This window comes from Styela clava, chromosome 1, assembly GCF_964204865.1.
Source record: "Styela clava chromosome 1, kaStyClav1.hap1.2, whole genome shotgun sequence".
Classification (NCBI taxonomy): Eukaryota; Metazoa; Chordata; class Ascidiacea; order Stolidobranchia; family Styelidae; genus Styela; species Styela clava.
Genome location: NC_135250.1, coordinates 890,869 through 913,118, shown reverse-complemented (window position 1 = coordinate 913,118; position 22,250 = coordinate 890,869). Strand labels below are relative to the sequence as shown.

Below are 22,250 nucleotides of genomic sequence, written 5' to 3'. Positions count from 1 at the left end.
CGACTAAAAAGTCACGCGCGAGGGTTCTACGTAACGTGCACGCTATATTTCCGTGTTTCTAAATTAGTTGCTAAATTTTCGTGACGTAGCTTTGATCTGTAATTCTACGTGTCGCTATTTTTGCGTAATTACCCGAATTGTATACAATTCCATTCAAGTATAACCCTAATACTCAATAAATTAAATACCTAATAAAGAATAACGGCGCAGGAAACAAATCGGAAAACAGTTATTTTGTCGGCGCGGCTTCACGCATCATCGACTTTAGTCCCAATTATCCAATCAGATTGCTCCAACACCGGGTGACGTCGTTTCAGGCACACGTTGCATTTCCATGGCCCGCTGCTTCACAAGAAAGATTTTGTTGTGATTTTTCGAATTTTATTGACTTTATGGCAGTATGAAGTTGGGTTTAGGTAGTTTGAAGAGGATTTATGTCGTCGTTAATAAATTTACATGTATGTTATTTGGTTGACAGAATTCTGAGTTGCGAATAAGTCTTCCGTGAATTATATTCAGGCACCGGTATTACAGCATAGCCGCCTGGTCGTATTTATAATTCAAGAATTGTAAATCTGTAAGCGTAATTTATATTTTACTAGCGGTAATAAGACGATGTGATCTGAAAACTAGATATGTCACGATTTTAGATTTTTGCTATTAGACTGTATTAAGTTACAGTAGTCAAAATTCCTGTACTTCAAGAACATGCTGATATGTTGTACGGTATGACAGCTGGACAGGGAAAAATTTATGATTTTTTTATGTTATACCGGTAGGCCTACTGTCTGACTGTTAATCTAAGCAAACAACATTTGACTGTGTCAGGTTTAATAAGTGCAGAAGTGAGCTATTCCCCTAGGCCAGGGCTACTCAACTATTTTCACCAAAAGTCCGTTTACGTAACTTCAAAATTACTGGGGTCCGGACATTGCAGAAAATTTATTCCATCAAATAAACGAAACTTAAAATGCAATATTAAATTAAATACAAGAGCAATGAATGGCTCGCAAATATGGACACAAATAATATCGCACATCGGTACCAGTACGATAAGCTGTACCGGTACCGTATAGCTGTGTATTTAAATTGTATCAAAATCATCTAAAACTACAGAACTATGAAACGATGCTTATGCTGCCAAAATAAACAAGCAGAGCGGTCCAAATTTCATGGTCGAAAGGTCCGGATTCGGACCGCGGTCCGCCAGTTGAGTAGCGCTGTACTAGACCATTCCTGGACTTTCTCCAGTCGGCCAGTTACACAGGCCAGTCTCCAGGTCTCTGAGTCTGCCAATTTTTGAATGTCAGGATGTAGTCAGGTGGGGGTTAGAAATAACATATGCGAAAATGCTTATGCCACGCCAACTAGAAGGAATTGATGGCGTTTAGTGAACTGGCCTCAAATTTTCCAGTCCTTACTTTGAAAGAGGGGTTTGCGAGTACAGTTTTCATATTCCAAGAATGTCGGGCCCGACTTTTTAATACATATGTGGGGTATGTCTCACAAACGAGGGTCGCCTGGCATGACGGCAGATGCGTCCCATCGTGCCAGGATTGTCTCGATAATAATCTTATATTATTGCGGCCGTCTGGCCGTATTTGCTGAAAACTCTTCAATGCCATGCTAAAAAAAATTTTATGGTAAATCAGATTTTTTTTTTAAAAGAATTCAATGATAACTTTTTTAAATTGCGCTTCTTAGTTTATTGTGTGACTTCATTTTACTGTATTTCTACTGATATCGAGAGACAACCATGTTCAAACGACCCTGAAAAGAGGGGTGTCTGTTCATCAGCAAAATGGGATTCTCTGATACGAGGCATTGTCACTCAAGATCATTATAGTGAATAGAATTATTCTAACCATCTCACTTTGACAATTTCAGTCATTTATTACTTTTACACATACCGGTAGGATAGTTAGAAACAGAAACATGAAGTTACTTGGTGTTTTTGCCTGTTTGGTTGCCGTGGCGATGGGGAGTGATGTCATAGAACTCACAGACAACGATTTCAAAAATAAGATTGGAACTTATGACATCGCACTTGTTGAATTTTTTGCACCATGGTATGTTCCATTATTTTATTCTTCAAATTATTTTTTGCTGCAGTTCTAAGCACTATTCTGCTCGCCATGGTCTAGTCTCAGATAAGGCTGCAAGCCTGCAACTAAGTTGAAGATGATCGATTATATGTATAAGTCCAACAAACGCTTCAAAAGGGACCATTGAGTTATGGGAAAGCATGCCAATGGTTCTCACCCTGCCTTTATTTCTGTCCCATCTTTAGCTTATGGTTAGTAACATAAACAGAAAAGTGAGGCAATACGTGCATATTGCCTGACCATTTTAACCTATCCTAATCCAAGATTGACAGCATAAAAAAAAAACAGATCAAAAAATTATAGGCAATGCAATAATAAAATTTAGAAAAAAAAATGGTTTTGTAAAAAATTGTAGCTGATCAAATTTTGCCATTTCCTTGGGCAGAATGATAACATGAAAAACCTTGCAAAAACTGTGGAATAACATCAAAAATGTGCAAAATAAATAAAGAGGTTATAATGCCCCAGCCAGTACTGTTGTTTACCTTAATTAATTTATATTTTCTTAACCTCCCCAGGTGTGGGCATTGCAAAAGACTTGCACCCGAATATGAGAAAGCTGCAACTGCACTTAAGTCAGATAAGTCCAGCGCTGTTTTGATCAAGGTAAGCATCCCTTAATAATAGATTAATTTTTGGGCGCTCCAGAAGTATGTGTACCGATATTGTGGTAACTAATTTTGTTCACCTACTTTACATCAAGTTGTGAGGAACTGAAGCCTATGGGCAGGGGGATATTTACTTGGCTAACACAGACAGTCCCCGAACTCGTAATAGAACTAAAATTTAATAAAAAAAACGGAATAAAATTATGGCCCAACAATTTTTGTACAATGTTGCTCAAAGCAGGTTTGCGAGCCACGGGCTGAAAGTGGAAAGAGTTTTTTTGGCTCTTTTTTCAAAAATGATGTTTGAGCAGTCAGTCAATAAGGGTTGCCACACTTTTGTCAGTGTTCCTAAAGTATGTGTACCAAGATGGTGGACACCGGAACGTAGTATATGTACCAGGTTAGGGTTAGGCCATAATTTCAGGTAAAAATACGAGAATCACTTGGCAAGTCCCCGAACTCGTAATAGAACAAAAATAAGGAAAATTGGAAAAAATTATGGCCTATCCCTAACCTGGTACACGAACTCGTAATAGAACTAAAATCAGAAAAATTGGAATAAAATTTTGGCCTAACCCTAACCTGGTACACATACTACGTTCCTGTGTCCACCATTTTGGTTCACATACTACGGGAGTACCCTTTTGTCGAAGCTGATGTTAACAAACTGTGCAAGAACTTTAAATTTCAAGTGCCCCACTAAAATGTTAAATACATAAAATTTTAAGATTGTGAGAATTTTTTAATCCATTGTGTACATGGAATAATGCACACTCCTGGGGCAAGCAATGCCAAATTGATAGATTCCAAAATAGAAGGGTTACTCATGAGTGGCAGTTTGCGCAAAAGCATTATTAAGAGCTAAAATACCCATGGAAAAATTTCACTAACTTTCTGGCCAGGTAAATTGTGTTGTGAATAAAGAGGTGTGTCGCGAGTACAAAGTGGGCGGGTACCCAACATTAAGAATATTTCAACGAGGAGAAATGGTGGCTCCGTACAGAGGCCGCAGGTTGGCAGGTGGGCTTGGTGGTGGCCTACTATGTTTGATATGTGGGGTAGTTGTATTAGTATAGATATGTGGTTTGGTATTGGAGGATATCTAGGTCTTACAATCTTAGACTTGCTTTATTAAGACTCCCCTACTAGATTTTAGAATTTTTCATACCAAAGATGGAAAGTTCTCTTATAGCAGCTTTTGAAATGGTCCCGCGATAATCATATTTAAACGCTCTATGCAAGAGCTGACTTTCTCAGCTGATATTGATTTTTCTAGCACATAATGCACAAATCATGGCCCTTTGACTGAAACAATAAGCAATTACGTTATTAGCAACTCTTTTGGCCTTTCTAAAAAGGGTTTTCACTATTATTATAGTTAGAATATCTGGAACATTTATTTGGCTAACATGGACTGATAACGTTAACCCAATGTTAGGCTGTTGTTTACCACATGGTAAAGCCATATTATCGACATGTATCTTGGCCTATAGGCCTGTTTGAACAAATCTAGTAAAACACTTATTTAAATAAATCGTTTGGCCTTCTCACAATATAGTAACCCCTAGCCCTGAATCCCCCCCCCCCCTCTTTTGTCTCGGCCATGTGCAAGTTTTCACTTCATACTTACATTTTTGCCCCTCGTTCAAAAACCTTGCCCACCCCTGTCATAAAACTAGTTTAGTGTGTGTAGTGGTTTCATAGTTTTTTTTTCTGCATGGGGGTAGGTTGACTGCACGGCTAATACAGGAACATGCGGAGAGTACGGTGTATCTGGATACCCCACGCTCAAAATTTTCCAAGGAGGGAAAATGGCTTCCGATTACAGTGGGCCAAGGGAGGCAGGTAAATATGGAAATAGCGTAGATCTAAACTTAACACCTTTTATAAAAATAATAAGTTTTCCTTTTATTTATTTCCATCATTTATTTTTAGTGTAATCTTTAATAATAAAAAAACAAACTAAATGAAACTGAAAATAAATTCATTACAGTCAAAGCATTGACTATAGCACTGTCGATTTACTTTGGTGTGATGCAGCCAATCTTTGTACTCCTACATGTTCCGGTACTTTCGTACAGTTTTAATTACAAATTAAATGTCCTTTAACAAGTTTATTATGTGGTTAAATTTGAATTTTCCAATAAAATTTTTGGGCCTCGAAACCTTTTACTATTTGGGGCTCAGTTAGAAGACTTTGCCGACCAGTGACTAGGCTTGCACGTAATTGACAAAAATCAATTCCGTAATTACGGCAGAATCAATTACGTAATGACCCCGTAACTGCGATATTTTTCCACGCATTTAAACCTATCATAACAACCAATTGAATCCACTTCTTTTCCGAATGGGACATTGAAGTTGGGTTTTCATATTCTTGGCAGTACTACACGCCGTCGGCAGATGTTAAAGACAAATATCAAGGAGTGAATTCAAATTAATTTTATTCTTGATTTTTATCTTTTGTGTTAGCTTTGGTTTTCCTTTATCACCTTCGCAAATTAACCGTCCCATTTTTATGCGATCAATTTTATTTTATTATTACCGACACTGGTATACGGATATTTATGGAAACGATAGTTTTTTAAAACCACCTTAGTGCTGAATAAAAATTACGGGTTTCTAATTTATTAACTAACGACGAGCGTATTCTCTCGTTTGATTATACTTGTGATTTCCTCGCGACGAAGACTTGTTTTTGCAGCGTCTTCTGCATTGTCCGATATTACTGCCTTGTTAGCATTTTATAATAATAATTATTGATGTCGACTTATTGACGATATTCCGATTACCATGCTTCATTTTACATTTAATCATTTCGCGGACTGAATGTTTATAACATTATTTGCGATAAATTTAAGATCAAATATTATTTATTTGAGTATAATTTAAATATGGAACTTATATGATATGCCTTCTCCGAAAACACAAAGTTATATCGCAAAACAATGCATTTTGTGACATTTATTTTACACTCACGAGATTTATTTGCTAACTCAAGCGTCGATCCTATCGGCCAAGATTGACACAAGTTTGGTCGAGTGCCGGTGGTATTCAAGTCGACGATAAATCAAATTAAGTTGCCGCATTTGGTAAGACAGTTAATCATATATGGCCGAAATATTGAGAGGAATTGTGAAAAACATCATGAGCAAGGCCAAGTCCGGACTGATATATAACGATAAAACCGTTAACAGAACATCAAGATTTTGTAATAGAAAATGGATCTCGCACAGAATAAACACACTGGCTCATATTTGATTATATATGATAGCAGTTAAATTTTTAGCGGTCCGCGAGGAATCCGTCGTTTTGCTGTTTCTCTGCCGTCTCAATCGCTTTACCGATGCCGAGAAGACGAAGTTGCGTCGGTTCATTACGCAATCTCTCTTTTGTCGTCATATTGCTATTTGATAAGCGCGACATTAATTATCACGGCGAGGTATTGGCGCGAGTGATCAATCGCTCTTTTCGCTTATTCGGTTCCAATTCGTCGCGAAAGCTCTTCGTTAAATTTCACAAGATCGTCGTGCTGAAAGGTTATGGATATTTTCCTGTTTATACCCCAAGTCTGAAATAAAACAGCCAAAAACAGTATGATATTCCATGTCCATATATCAAGTGTTGATATTAACAATAAAGAATGGTTAAGCATTGCTAATCCACACTTGGTGGGGAATTCCCACTATTTAAACGCGTGACTATAAAATAGAAACGGAACATATATATTATATACCATAAGTAACGGAAAACTGGAACAAGTAAATAGTAAATAAAAGTAAAATGGATACAAATGTTTGATAGACCATGTTTGATAGATTGATCTCCTGCGTTCATTAGTCATTTCACCCGAAGAAGTTGAAACTGGGCGTGTTAGCGTCCATCGGTCTTAACACAATTCTTCCCCCTATCTACGGTTATTATGTACATTGGCCATGGCCATGCTAGATAAGAAGCGAGAGAAGTTGAAACCAGGTGTGTTGGCGTCAATAGGTCTCAACGCAATTATATCCCTTATCTACGGTTAAGTTACGGGAGAAGTTAAAACCAGGTGTGTTGGCGTCAAACGGCCCTACTCAGTTCTTCCCCCTTAACTACGGTAATAATTTACATTGGCCATGCCAGAGAAGTTGATAATAGGTTAGTAAATGGCAACGCGTCAGGCCTTCCTTCACCTACGTAACAAGAGAGAGAAAAACGGCTGCGAATACCGGAACTCTCTTCTACTTGTTGAGCTTTCATTTTTCGCAATCGACGAAATTGACTGCTTTGAAGAAAGCTCGTTTCAATGCAATAATTACGACTTTACGTAATTCGTAACTTCCCTTCCGTAACTCCAAATAATTACGTAATTCCGTAAATCCGTAAATTACGTGCAAGCCTACCAGTGACCACTGGTTTAGAGACTTTTAATTATGATATTAGCACTTAATTTTATTTTCCTCAAAATTAGGCGATTATTCTGAAAAACTAAATTTGATCTATATCAGATCTATCTTATGTGATCCTCATTTCCCCTTTTCCTGATCTGATTGTACATTGCATTGCTCAGAGCAGTCAATTAGGCGGAATTTGAGTAACTCAAAAAACTTTGGATTTGACTCACAATTACAATTCGAAACATAAAATTAGAAAGCATACGCCAAAAGTATTTGTTAATTGTTTTGTTTGCAATTTGGGGTCAAAATTTTCTTCACCTGGATCTGTATATTCAAGCCAACTCCAAGTTGAGATTGGGTGTAAATTTCTGCGACTACATAGAATTGTGCGAAAGGCAAACCTTATTGTTTGTTTACGGCAGATGGAATTGTGAAACACATGAAAAAGGCAAGCCAACCAGCTACAACGGATCTCAAAGACGTTGAAGCATTCGAAAAATTCAAAACTGGGGATTCTGGAGTTCTTATTGGTAAGTGAAAAACGGATAGCCGTGAAGTATACAGGAAGTTTCACAATAAATAGTTATAGCGATCTAGCAAAGAATACAATCTTCGACCACTGAAAATTTCAAAGCAATTGGTCTAGTAGTTAATGAGAAATGCGATATTTTTTTCCATAACAACGGGAAGAAATAAATTAAATATACTAAAATTATTAACAACAACGCAATAATAACAAAATGATCGGTGGTCCCGAAGTATGTGAACCAAGATGGCGGACACCAAAGCGTAGTATGTGTACCAGGTCAGGGTTAGGCCATAATATCAGGTACAAATACTACGGAGTCACTTGTCTAGTCCCCGAATAGAACTAAAATAAGTAAAAATAGAATAAAATCATGGCCAAACCTTAACCTGATACACATACTACGTTATAAGTAAAATTAGAATAAAATCATGGCCAAACCTTAACCTGATACACATACTACGTTCCGGGGTCCGCCATCTTGATTCACATACTTTGAGAGTACCAAATGATCTATAGGTCCACTGCGGTAACCAAATATACTTTGGGGAGAAATCCTGGAAAAAAGTACAATCGTTTGGTAACACTGGATGAGCCATGTTATCAGTTTTCAACTCCCTGGAATTAATATGAAAATCTGGTCCTGCCGAAGTATGTGAACCAAGATAGCGGACACCGGAATGTAGTATGTGTACCATGTTAGGGTTAGGCCATAATTTTAGGTTCAAATACTACAGGAGTCACTTGGCTAGTCCCTGAACTCTTATAAAATAATGAAAATTGGAATAAAATTATGGCCAAATCTGGTACACATACTACGTTCCGGTGTCCACCATCTTGGTACATAGACTACGGGAGCGTCAAATTGGATTAGCCATGTTATCATCTCTCCTCTCCCTCGAATTAATATGAAAATCTTTACTTATAACGCGTTTCAAACTTCAATTTTCCAGGTTTCTTTTCCTCTGCTGATGATGATGATTTCAAAGCCTTTTCCTCAGCTTCATCTGCTCTACGTGACCATTATACTTTCGGACATTCGTTCAACGCTGATGTCTCGAAGAAAGCTGGATTTGAGGGGTGAGTTCTGGATGTGAAATTTGTGAAAATTCATGCGATTTCCAGAATGCGAGTCATGTCGAGAATTATCTTTAATAAAGCTATCAAAATTCTGGTGTATGCAACCTGTCTCCATTTGGCATATTTGTAATCGGTCCTCTAGACTTTCTTCTTTTCTTTTGGAATTAAATCCCGATATTGCCACACCAAGCAGCAGAGCGTACCCAAATGGGGTTTTGCGAGGTCGGAACCCCACTTTTCAAATGTAAAAAAATAACATTCTTCTGTATCATACCTGGCAACTTCTGTAGCTTTACATGCATTTTATTAGACCAGGGGTTCCCAAACCAGGGGTCGCGACCCCAAATTGGGTCGGAGTGATAAGTAGGTAGGGTCGCAAACAGGTCATGGGGTCGCCGAGGTATCGTAGATGATAGATACACAAATCATTTAAGATTTGACAAATCGTGTTAAATTTAGCAGTTTGTACCATGGCTTACTGTAAAACAGGCTCATAAGCATCGCTCTATGCTTAAGCTATATAAAATGTACGAGCTTATTGTGACATCACTGTTTGGTTTTAGCTCATTTTACTTAATACCACCACATGACCAAACTCAAAAGTCCAGTGAAAGAAATTCTAAACTGAAGTTTCATGAAAAATATATATATTGACCTGGGGTCGCACTGGATGCTTGAAAGTTCTTCTTGGGGTCGTCCTGAAAAAAGTTTGGGAACCCCTGTATTAGGTCATCAAGCCTCTGGCTGGACCCTATCCCGGGATCATCCAAGCAATAAACAATAACAATTCAGATATTGGAATAAAGTGTTGCAATAATTTGACCTCAAAGCTATTCAATTACTTTTCAAAATACTCACTTGGCTGATTTTGTAACTGTCCAATGAAACAATAACTGTAGCAATAGATAATAAATTGGCAATTTTTCTCGCCCGCACAATTTTTCATTAAGGGCCACATTTGGCCCGCGGGCCACAGGCTGCACACCCCTGTTGCAATAATAGTTTGCGTTTGTCTGACTGAGTTATCTGTGAATTCTTGCATTACAAAATAAATTTATTGTCTTGCATTGAATAATTGATACGATATCATTCTTTTATTTCAGTGGAGACGTGGTCTACTATCGTGCCCAGCATATGATCAGTAAATTCGAAGAAGCGGTTGTAAAGATGGACGGGAAAGTTGAAACTGAAACTATAAGATCATTCTTGAAGAAAAATTAGTAAGTTACTATCATTAGAGATTACGAGACTAACTCCTTTCTCAATGCCTTAATTATTAAGTTGGCTCCTACATATACCGTATTTGCTCGTTTTGTAGCCCGGGCCCATATTTTTTTTAACCAACTCACTAACCGGGCCCTTATTCAAACCGGCCCTTATTCAAGCACGGGCGCTTGTTATTTTCGATCGTGACAATAATTAATATATTGTTATTTCCAGTTCTCAAGTATGATTTAAACGAGAATAACGAAAATTTTGACTTTCTACGCACCGCAGGTACAAATCCGCAAAAGAAGAAAAGTTTTGCGACGCCCTATCAATATTGAAACGACGCACTTGAGAACCATGGTGTTACGTAATCAATGCTATCTGTTATGTACTTGGACGTCTAAGGCGTTGGTGTTATCTAACGGCGCTTAAAATTCAACAGCGTTGTGACAAAAGCGCTTCTTATTTCCTATCGTTCTCTACCACTGAATCAGCTTTTACATCGGGCGGGTATTCAAGCACCGGCCCTTATTTATTTTTATGTTTTGTTCACACGGGCGGCTATTCAAACGGGCCCTTAATCAAGACCTGGCGGTAAAATGAGCATATACGCCTTTATACGTATATTAAATGATATAAAAAAAGTTGGATGAACCTTTAAATTGAAATAGAGTAGCAGGGTTTGACAGTGTTGCGCATCATACAGAGCATTTGGAATATGCTTGCCACCGTGCCACTGATTACATGTAAGAGGATTGCTGGTCTACTCACCACAGGTGGTGTAACTTCTGTAGTGTTACAACTTCCTTCACCATCAAGTCCATGCTTCTGAAAACAAATAACTGGCTAACTGACTCCATGCAAGAGAATGTGGTTCACCATATGATTAAGTCGTCTTGTCGGTATCCCTCTCCTCCAGGATAAATATGTTAATCATATCCTACTTTTTGAACATCCTGTATATCTAATTATGCATCTAATCTAACTTGAATTTTTCAAACTTTTAAGCAACGGACTTTGCGGACATTTAACTCCCGATAATGCCGACTCCTTCAAGAAACCTTTGCTTACTGCCTTCTACAATGTTGACTACAAGAAGAATGTCAAAGGAACTAATTACTGGAGAAACAGGTTTGGTGTTTTTTATCTTTTCTAGAGCAGCGTTTCCCAAACTTTTTGGGCCGCGGACCCCTATTTGTGAATCTTATTTTTGACGCCCTCCGACCCCCCCCCATTCTATGCAGTATTAATTTTTGTGCCTAACCAACGAGGAAGAATAATGGTTCGTTTTCTTTTCAACACAAATGACATTAATGTGATGAATGAGGTTGCCTTTCACTGCACAATTTATTGATTCTTGGTGCAATTTGTGACAAGCAAACTCGTAGATCCAACTTCACTGCAAGTCTAGACTTGTATTTCTTCATCATATTGATAAGAAGTGAAAATGCTGCCTCATGTAGGTCGTTGCAGAAAGTAATAAATTTTCAATTTCTGACAAAAATGGATATTCGTACGCAATGCTCAACCAAAAAGAGGCAATGGCTTTTCGATTGAAATCAATCATTAAAGTCTGTCAGACGCTTTCATATCGTTGCGAACCCCCTGTGCAGTCATCAGGGACCCCACAGATCCCAGTTTGGGAAATCTTGTAGTAGTAGCAATAATATGTTAATTTCAGGTTTATGTTGTGACCAAAGTATTTCCACACTAAATGAAATCATTGAAACTTGAAATGCATGCTTGATAAAAGTTTTAGTAAACACATCATCATGTTGCTTTTGTTCATCTTCTATTTCACAACATGGTTTATTTTAAATGTGTAATTAAAAGTATGTCGAAGTCCAGAAATATACAAAGAATTTCTTTTTATGTGAAAGAGAGTATTTTGATCTTCTGCAAATAATAAACATAGAAAGATGCTTAGACAGCTTGCACGTAATGGTAAGCTGATACGTAAAGCTCAGATTCACTTCGATATCTCGTGTTTCGTTTCACTTTATATGGAGCTACCAAATTCAGACTAACATTCTCTCTTATGCTTAGCTTTACCCATCATTTTCTTTTTTTAAAGAGTCATGAAATTCGGGGCAAATGACAAAGACATCACTCTTTCTGTCGCAAGCGTTGATGACTTCGGACAACTTCTCACTGATGTCGGACTTCAGGATAAATTCAGTGAAAAACCTGTCGTTATGATCAGAGATGACAAAGACAAAAAGTACATCATGGAAGAGGAGTTCAGGTGGGTGTGGGCTATGAACTAGAGCTGCATTTCTTAACAGGGGGCCCGGGGCACAGCACAGGGGCCACAAAGCTAGGCACAAAACCGGTTTTCCTCTTCACTTTACAAGTAAATTCCTGTTCTTCCTAATTTCATTGCTTAATAAGGTTAATTCACAGGGTGTTTTATCGGAATGATAAACAGGGGGAGCATTAGTGCTAAAAGCCCCTGAAAGGGTGCCACGAGTAATTGAAGGTTTGGAACCACTGAACTGGGGTCTAGCCCAGCGTTTCCCAAACCTTTTTTTGGTCCCGGAACACCCATTACTTTTTATTTCGCCTTGCTAGACAACGAAGAAATAAGAAGGTAAAAATAGTGTAATGAATATACTTTGTACGTCAACTTGCACAGCCGGCTTATCATGACATCTTTTGAGGCTTCGAGGTTTAAGCCAACAATCCATTGAGAATGGTGGTTTCAAAAAATTTAGCCTTGTGGTTGTAAACTTGCCGGGCGATTAACGAAAACGCTATACGTTCCAGGCTTGCACGAAGCCTGTTTATTTTATATTTTTTTCATGTCTATCATGTATTAAACGCTAAACCTGATGCCAAATATGTTGGTGAATCATAAAGGTTCAGAGACCCTGTACTATGTGGTCATGTTCAGTAAGGTCACTATTCTATATTCAACACTTTTTAATATTTCCAGCACTGACAATTTGAAAGCTTTTGTAAAAGCTTACATCGATGGCAAGCTGACCGCAAAGATCAAATCCGAACCAGTCCCAGAGTCTCAGGATGGACCAGTTACCGTTGTCGTCGGGGAGTCTTTCGACCAGATCGTTAACGACCAAAACAAAGATGTTCTGATTGAATTCTACGCCCCGTGGTGCGGACATTGCAAGAGTCTGGCTCCGAAATTTGATGAACTTGGAGAAAAGGTGGGTGAAGCTACTGGATAGTATTTGTGAATGGGGGAGAGGGAATTCGGTGTGATCATTAACCATGAACTTCTGTCCGGTAACCAGTCCATGTCGGGTATGGTGACCAGGGAAAAGAAAAGCCTATATGAAGGCTTAATCATGGCTTCTTATTCACTGAACCAGTGCTTCTCAAATTTTTTTGCTCCTATGTTACGCCTATGCTTTTTTATCTCGCCTTGCGGAACACCAAGACCTTAGAAGGTAGAATCGATGGGGGTGTCCAATGTTCCCTCTAATTTTTTGTAGTATGTGTGCGCAGAAATTTTGGTGAGTGCGCACTTTTTTGGAAATGGCTAATATTTGTGCAAAAGCCAAAGAAGAAATTTTGGCGTTCTAACCGGGTAATGGGTGGGCCAACAACAAACTTTCTCAACCTGCCAATCGAGAACATTGTTACATTACATCGAAGTACTTCTGTGCGCAGGAAATCTATGCGTGTGCGCAGCCTCTGAAAGCTGTGTGTGCGCGCACATGCGCACACCTTAGAGCAGTGGTTCTTAAAGTATGGGTCGCGACCCAAACATGGGTCGCGGAAGGTTTATAAATGGGTCGCAACAAGGTCGTCAATGCAAGGGCATCTAAGAAGAGAAGGAAGAATTTTCAGCTTTCCCAATGTTTCAATTTAGCTTCTAAACTCTGGTATTTAAAAATAATGAAATATAAAATTTCATTCACGGAAAGAACTGTCTTGAGCTCATTGTTACATCACAATTCTGATATGCCAGTCACGTGTATTATTTTTATGGTATCGGTAACCATGCACGTCGCTTGTCGTTGTGTTGACCGCGTGGAATGTCGTCTTAGTGGATTAAAATAACCAAAAATGGGTGTTTTTTTAGTAATGTAAATTGTAATAGACGACGCAATGAAAAAGCTCGCTTCTCGACATTAGATTATTCAATATCTAGAGAAAATGTGACTTCATCTCGAGGCACCATTTACCGCGAACGAAGCAGTGTGTGCACATTTGATGAGTAAAAAGTTGTATATTGCGAGAGATACCGAAGGCCAGCTAGGATGTCGTGTTTGCGACGGACAGTGGACGCCTTTTCTGCTACAATTCGTGCGAGCGAGGATATTTGGCACTGACGGTTATCAAAACTAAGCTCGCAATCGCCTCGATACCCGTGACAACTTGCGTATTGCGTTAAGTAAAATAGAGCTGTCAGCTGTGTATTGAAGATATAATGAAAAGGAATTTTCAGTTTCATCAATCTCACTGAGTCAATGGACTGTTTCTAATAAATAGTTGTCTGTATTTGAGTCAAACTGTACTAACATTAAAAACACATTTTGCGTTATTTAGGATTGGGTCGCGAGTATTCATAAAACTCAGATTTGGGTCGCGCTCGAAAAAGTTTAAGAACCACTGCCTTAGAGGGAACTCTGGTGGTGTCCTGAAGATTTAGCCTATGATAAAACTAAAAGGTTTCCTGTAAACTTGAATTAGGAAGTTAGGCCGACGGTTAGCAATATTGTACGGTTAATAAGAACTTCATGACTGGCAAGTAGCCAGTCCGCCTGTTCAGATGGCAGAGTAGCCAAAGTACAACCGAGATCTCGATGGTGACCAATTTAGTCGCAATTTCCCTGTTCCGCTGAACACAGTTTGAGAAACGCTGCGCTAAACAGTCAAACTTGGATAGAATATTCATCCTGAGGGAGATATTACCAATCCATGTTGGGCATGGTAAGAGTTAGGGATAGGTTTTCATATTTATCTTGTGAGGAGAGAAGTCTATAAGCCTGGGGGCCACAGAGCAGTAAGTAGAGGGCCACAATGCTAGGCGCAGAACTGATTTTACTTTTTCCTTTATAATAAAATTCCCTGTTCTTCATAATTTCATCGCCTATTTCACAGGTCATTTCCGCTTTGTTGAGCATGAATTTTTTGAACCTAATAGGATTAGAAATCTACCAATCATAATAACAATATAAATACCACTGGAATGAAAACGTGGGGCGTGAGTGCGAATAGCTGCCGGAAGGGGGCGACTAGCTCAGTAAGGTTGGGAATCACAGGTTCATAAGATGGTTCAATTGTTTGCCTCACTACGTAAATGAGTCAAATCCCAAACCCCTTCATAGGATCAATTTTATAAATCATGTGAAATAACGGAAAGTTGTTAAAATTTCAGTTGAAAGCCGTTGATGATCTTGTGATTGCAAAGATGGACGCCACAGCTAACGAGGTTCCGTCTAATTACCAAGTCTCTGGATTCCCCACAATCTACTGGGCTCCCAAGGATAACAAGGAAAACCCTGTCAAGTACAATGTAAGTATAGTTGGATGCTATTTTTGCATACGGGGTAAAAAACACATACAGGGTGAGAAAATAGAGAACCTGGGTTATTTGGAACAGGTTCTAGAGCAGTGGTAGCGTACCACTAGTGGTACGCTGGGCCTTTCCCGTAGTACGCGACCAGCTTTGAATTATTGCAACAATTAACTTTTGAGTTGATAAAACATGCTCGCTTTCTCTATATCTTCCATAATGTATGTATTCGCTAAACAACGTTAATAGCGCTACCGGCCCTTTTTTTGAATATTTCATGTTTTATATAACAAAGGATGTGTCACATTATAAAATACTCCCATAGCGTGTTTCATGTGCCATTGTTCACTACCCCATAAAACAGAGGGCTTTGTTGGTGTTAGGCGACCAAAGTAAAAAAGCTGTAGCTACGCAGTCATGAGGTTGAGAGAACCACTTTTTTGGAGAGAACTAACTTTTGAGCAGCGCCCTGATTCACTGAAGAACCATTGGGTACAATCACACACAAACAATTTTGGTTTAATTAAGTTTGCCTCATTTTTGCAGTTGTAACTGAATAACGGAAAATCTCACCGCTAAAAATTTTTTTGTTTTGGGTTCATTCACGAAATTAACTCAAAGTTGAATTCCCACTTTACAGAAGATCTCGTTTCCCAATATAATTACTATTAGCGTTGTGGAATTCCATAATGTTTACCCTTTTCCCAGACAGTGGTAACTTTATACTCCGTAAACTGATGTACAATGATATCTCGGTAGTCGAATATATTTTGTTCAAGATTGGCGACCACTAACTTTTTTCCGTAATAAACAATGGTAATAAGTATTTTATTACGTTCTTTTGCATTTCAAAATACTCTAAATAAAATACCAATTATAATAACGATAAACAGCAACTGCATCAAGTCGTTAGACTACAGAGGTAACACTGCGTACCAATATCTGACAAGTTGTGTCGTGAATGCCCTGAAGTGTTGCTGAAGCATAATGGCCAGTTTTCAGTAATTTAGTTTTAATGGTCAACAGTCACTTTTACTCCGTGGTTTACTTCCAAATGAGTCATTGCATAAAACAATTTTTTTTATTTCAGGGAGGTCGGGAGGTACAAAATTTTGTCGACTACATCAAACAACACTCAAGCAGTGAAAAGTTGAAGAAAACAGAATTGTAATTCAGGGCTCAAGTTCAACAAGAAATTGTACAATGCCTGTGCTTATCAAATTATCAAACACAATCTAGGTTCTTCTCGCTGTTTTTCGACTCCACACCCTGAATTTTGTCATCCCCCTTAATAATATATCCATTTGTTAATTATGCAAGAAATGCAGCGCTAGAGTTGAAAAAAATTTACACCAACATTTTTTGTTTGAAATGTCTTGTAGTTATTTTGAATGTTGCATTTATACCGAGGTTAGAATATTTTGTGTACTGCAATGAAGTAGAGGATACTCTCTTGTTATTTTTCATTTGATTCTGTGTAGGAGGGGAAATTACCCAACCCAACTTATTTTAATCTAACATAAACTGAAACCGATTCTGAAAATTAATGATTGGGGCGAAAACGGGGTAGTATTCTAACTGAAAATGAGCAGAATGAAAAAAAAATTTTTTTTTAATTTCCCGCATATCGGGTAAGAGTATTTATTGCTTCACAACTAGAGCTGGGCATTTAAAATGTAAAATAATATTATTTGATGCTCTCGGAGATGGCGCACAACCTGATCGTAGTATTGTACCAGGTTAGGTTTCAGGTTGTGCACCAAGATGGTGCACATACCTTCGGATTTCCTATTTTTTCGAATCTAATCGAATCTCGAATATTTAGAAAATATTCAAATGTGACTTTTTAATCGTGATGGGTCCTCGGCACATAAATTACTGAAAACATAGAATCCATAACTCTTGGCAATTTCTCTGATTGTTCACAAACAATAAGATGATGTTTCTTCAACACCTCACAAGAAAGAAAAAATGTCAAAATCGCATTGTAAAAATATTGATTAAATGAAAAAATTGACCAACTCAACTGGAACATGTTTGGCCAAATAAAAAACAAAATGGCGGCGATTTCAAAATCCCGTTTGAACGATTCGAATAATTTACTATTTGCTTCAAACTGCCCAGCACTATTTACAACTAAATTTTCAGTTTTTTTTGTTCATTTTTGGTTATGTTAGGATATGTATGAAAACCTTGGGTTAAGGAAGTTTATCCCAACCTATACCAAGTAAAAGCTGCTAAACTGGGAGCCCAGAAAATGTTTATTTTTAGCTACAGTGCCCCCAATTTCCTTTTTTTCATATATCATGTCTTGTGCAGTGCTAAAGTTGAAATAAGTTTTAGTTTTGCTCGCTTTTATATTTGTCAATCAACGGACGACACTAGTAGTTCATGTTCCATTTTAATTTTTTTGTCAATATTTTCCCATTTATGACCAAATTAGGTAAATTGTGGTGTTGGTCGAGGTCTTTACAGGCCTGTTGCCCCAAAGCTTTCTTCATTTGGGCTTTCGAAGCCTGAAACGCCCTTTAACACACACCCTTTATTTGACCTTGAAACTGGAATAGACTTGACGGACACTTTCGTTATTTGTCCTTCAACATCCTCTTATTTGACCTCCCTACACACACCCCCCTTTATTTGACCGTTTCCTCCTAGTTCATCTCTACTGCTTAGCTATCTTCAATCGTTAATTTCCACGCCATAATCGTAAAATTGTGCAGTACGAAAAATTTCATGTAAAAATATAGCAAAACATGAAATGTAGAACTGGCTTGTGTTAATGAAGATTTACTACCTTGTTTAATAACGTTATTGCACGATTTGAGGTGTTTGGGTCAAAAATTGTCTTCTTGGCGAGAACCAGAGCGTCTCCTGGAAAGGCGAGAGAAGAAAATGCGACTATCGCTAAGTCTTCATGCATTATGTATTTTTACCCGGTACTCCCGAAGTCAATGAACAAAGATGGCGGACACCGGGACGTTATATGTGTACCAGGTCAGGGTTGGGCAATAATTCTAGGTACAAATACTACGGGAGTCGCTTCGCTGGTCCCCAGACTCGTAATATAACTGAGGTAAGGAAAATTGGGATGAAATTATGGATTCGTTCCAACTTGTTAAAAAATTGAGATAAAAAGGTAGGTATAGTGTACGAAGAACTTATTACTTTGTCCGGGGTTTTCAATACGTCCATGAGATTGCCTTCTAATGTCGAGCCTAAACATTCGTGCTGAAAAATGCGAATAGCTGCCGGAAGGGGGCGACTAGCTCCGTAAGGTTGGGAATCACAGGTTCATAAGATGGTTCAATCGTTTGCCTCACTACGTAAATGAGTCAAATCTCAAACCCCTTCATAGGATCAACTTTATAAATCATGTGAAATAACGGAAACTTGTTAAAATTTCAGTTGAAAGCCGTTGATGATCTTGTGATTGCAAAGATGGACGCCACAGCTAACGAGGTTCCGTCTAATTACCAAGTCTCTGGATTCCCCACAATCTACTGGGCTCCCAAGGATAACAAGGAAAATCCTGTCAAATACAATGTAAGTATAGTTGGATGCTATTTTTGCATACGGGGTAAAAAACACATACAGGGTGAGAAAATAGAGAACCTGGGTTATTTGGAACAGGTTCTAGAGCAGTGGTATCGTACCACGTGGTACGCCGGGGCTTTTCAAGTAGTACGCGACCAGCTTTGAATTATTGCAACAATTAACTTTTGAGTTGATAAAACATGCTCGCTTTCTCTATATCTTCCATAATGTATGTATTCGCTAAATAACGTTTATAGCGCTACCGGCCCTTTTTTTGAATATTCCATGTTTTATATAACAAAGGATGTGTCACATTATAAAACACTTCCATAGCTTGTTTCATGTGCCATTGTTCACTACCCCATAAAACGGGGGCTTTGTTGGTGTTAGGCGACCAGAGTAAAAAAACTGTAGGTACGCAGTCATTAAGAGGTTGACAGAACCACTGTTCTGGAGAGAACTAACTTTTGAGCAGCGTCCTGATTCACTGAAGAACCTTTTGGATACAATCACACACAAACAATTTTGATTTAATTAAGTTTGTCTCATTTTTGCAGTTGTAACTGAATAACGGAAAATCTCACCGCTAAAAATTTTTTTGTTTTGGGTTCATTCACGAAATTAACTCAAAGTTGAATTCCCACTTTACAGAAGATCTCGTTTCCCAATATAATTACTATTAGCGTTGTGGAATTCCATAATGTTTACCCTTTTCCCAGACAGTGGTAACTTTAAACTCCGAAAACTGATGTACAATGATATCTCGGTAGTCGAATATATTTTGTTCAAGATTGGCGACCATTGTAACTTTTTTCCGTAATAAACAATGCTAATAAGTATTTTATTACGTTCTTTTGCATTTCAAAATACTCTAAATAAAATACCAGTTATAAAAACGATAAACAGCAACTGCATCAAGTCGTTAAGACTACAGAGGTAACACTGCGTACCAATATCTGACAAGTTGTGTCGTGAATGCCCTGAAGTGTTGCTTAAGCATAATGGCCAGTTTTCAGTAATTCAGTTTTAAACAGACACTTTTACTTTGTGATTTACTTCTAAATGAGTCACTGCATACAACAAGTTGTCAAATTTTTTTATTCCAGGGAGGTCGCGAAGTACAAAATTTTGTCGACTACATCAAACAACACTCAAGCAGTGAAAAGTTGAAGAAAACAGAATTGTAATTCAGGGCTCAAGTTCAACAAGAAATTGTACAATGCCTGTGCTTATCAAATTATCAAACACAATCTAGGTTCTTCTCGCTGTTTTTTCGACTCCACACCCTGAATTTTGTCATCCCCCTTAATAATATATCCATTTGTTAATTATGCAAGAAATGCAGCGCTAGAGTTGAAAAAAATTTACACCAACATTTTTTGTTTGAAATGTCTTGTAGTTATTTTGAATGTTGCATTTATACCGAGGTTAGAATATTTTGTGTACTGCAATGAAGTAGAGGATACTCTCTTGTTTTTTTTCAATTGATTCTGTGTAGGAGGGGAAATTACCTAACCCAACTTAATTTAATCTAACATAAACTGAAACCGATTCTGAAAATTAATGATTGGGGCGAAAACGGGGTAGTATTCTAACTGAAAATGAGCAGAATGAGAAAAATATTTTTTTTAATTTCCCGCATATCGGGTAAGAGTATTTATTGCTTCACAACTAGAGCTGGGCATTTAAAATGTAAAATAATATTATTTGATGCTCTCGAAGATGGCGCACAACCTGAACGTAGTATTGTACCAGGTTAGGTTTCAGGTTGTGCACCATCTTGGTGCACATACCTTCGGATTTCCTATTTTTTCGAATCTAATCGAATCTCGAATATTTAGAAAATATTCAAATGTGACTTTTTAATCGTGATGGGTCCTCGGCACATAAATTACTGAAAACATAGAATCCATAACTCTTGGCAATTTCTCTGATTGTTCACAAACAATAAGATCATGTTTCGTCAACACCTCACAAGAAAGAAAAGATGTCAAAATCACATTGTAAAAATATCGATTCAATGAAACTCAACTGGAACATGATCGGCCAAATAAGAAACAAAATGGCGGCGATTTCAAAATCCCGTTTGAACGATTCGAATAATTTACTATTTGCTTCAAACTGCCCAGCACTATTTACAACTAAATTTTCAGTTTTTTTTTGTTCATTTTTGGTTATGTTAGGATATGTATGAAAACCTTGGGTTAAGGAAGTTTATCCCAACCTATACCAAGTAAAAGCTGCTAAACTGGGAGCCCAGAAAATGTTCATTTTTAGCTACAGTGCCCCCAATTTCCTTTTTTTCATATATCATGTCTTGTGCAGTGCTCAAGTTGAAATAAGTTTTAGTTTTGCTCGCTTTTATATTTGTCAATCAACGGACGACACTAGTAGTTCATGTTCCATTTTAATTTTTTTGTCAATATTTTCCCATTTAAGACCAAATTTGGTAAATTGTGGTGTGGGTCGAGGTCTTTACAGGCCTGTTGCCCCAAAGCTTTCTTCATTTGGGCTTTCGAAGCCTGAAACGCCTTTTAACACACACCCTTTATTTGACCTTGAAACGGGAATAGACTTGACGGACACTTTCGTTATTTGTCCTTCAACACCCTCTTGTTTGACCTTGAAACAGGAACCTCCCTACACACACCCCCCTTTATTTGACCGTTTCCCCCTAGTTCATCTCTACTGCTTAGCTATCTTCAATCGTTAATTTCCACGCCATAATCGTAAAATTGTGCAGTACGAAAAATTTCATGTAAAAATATAGCAAAACATGAAATGTAGAACTGGCTTGTGTTAATGAAGATTTACTACCTTGTTTAATAACGTTATTGCACGATTTGCTGTGATTGGGTCAAAAATTGTCTTCTTGGCGAGAACCAGAGCGTCTCCTGGAAAGGCGAGAGAAGAAAATGCGGCTATCGCTTAGACTTCATGCATTATGTATTTTTCCCCGGTACTCCCGAAGTCAATGAACAAAGATGGCGGACACCGGGACGTTATATGTGTACCAGGTCAGGGTTGGGCAATAATTCTAGGTACAAATACTACGGGAGTCGCTTGGCTGATCCCCAAACTCTTAATATAACTAAAGTAGAGAAAATTGGAATGAAATTATGGATTCGTTCCAAGTTGTTAAAAAATTGAAAAAAAAGGTAGATGTAGTGTGCGAAGAACTAATTACTTTGTCCGGGGTTTTCAATCCCGTCGGGACATATACGTCCATGAGATTGCCTTTTAATGTCGAACATTCGTGCTGAAAAAGCATCGAGACTGCTGGACTTCCCACGTAACCATTACTGCGTTACGGCTCTCTCC

General features: G+C 38.1%; 2 protein-coding genes across 2 annotated transcripts in view; one reads left to right on the top strand and one right to left on the bottom strand.

Annotated features, from left to right (window-relative positions):
• Window positions 1-22,250, bottom strand: part of LOC120345419 (calcium/calmodulin-dependent protein kinase kinase 1-like) — a 310,354-nt gene that overhangs the window by 46,144 nt on the left and 241,960 nt on the right. The window lies entirely within an intron of this gene.
• On the top strand, window positions 1,874-21,718 carry LOC120346026 (protein disulfide-isomerase A3-like). Its single transcript, XM_078115779.1, has 12 exons — window positions 1,874-2,069; window positions 2,624-2,711; window positions 4,441-4,558; window positions 7,515-7,622; window positions 8,572-8,698; window positions 9,802-9,918; window positions 10,916-11,038; window positions 11,982-12,152; window positions 12,843-13,074; window positions 15,255-15,392; window positions 16,483-18,938; window positions 20,036-21,718. Exons 1-11 carry the CDS (start codon window positions 1,936-1,938, stop codon window positions 16,561-16,563), a joined length of 1,437 nt encoding a protein of 478 aa, XP_077971905.1. The 5' UTR covers window positions 1,874-1,935; the 3' UTR covers window positions 16,564-18,938; window positions 20,036-21,718.

Bases quoted from the DNA above. Each gene is read 5' to 3' on its own strand.
- LOC120346026 (XM_078115779.1), top strand. From the start codon at position 1,936: ATGAAGTTACTTGGTGTTTTTGCCTGTTTGGTTGCCGTGGCGATGGGG. The intron at 4,559-7,514 runs GTAAATATGGAA...TGTTTACGGCAG, and splicing joins CAGTGGGCCAAGGGAGGCAG to ATGGAATTGTGAAACACATG. The intron at 8,699-9,801 runs GTGAGTTCTGGA...CTTTTATTTCAG, and splicing joins AAGAAAGCTGGATTTGAGGG to TGGAGACGTGGTCTACTATC.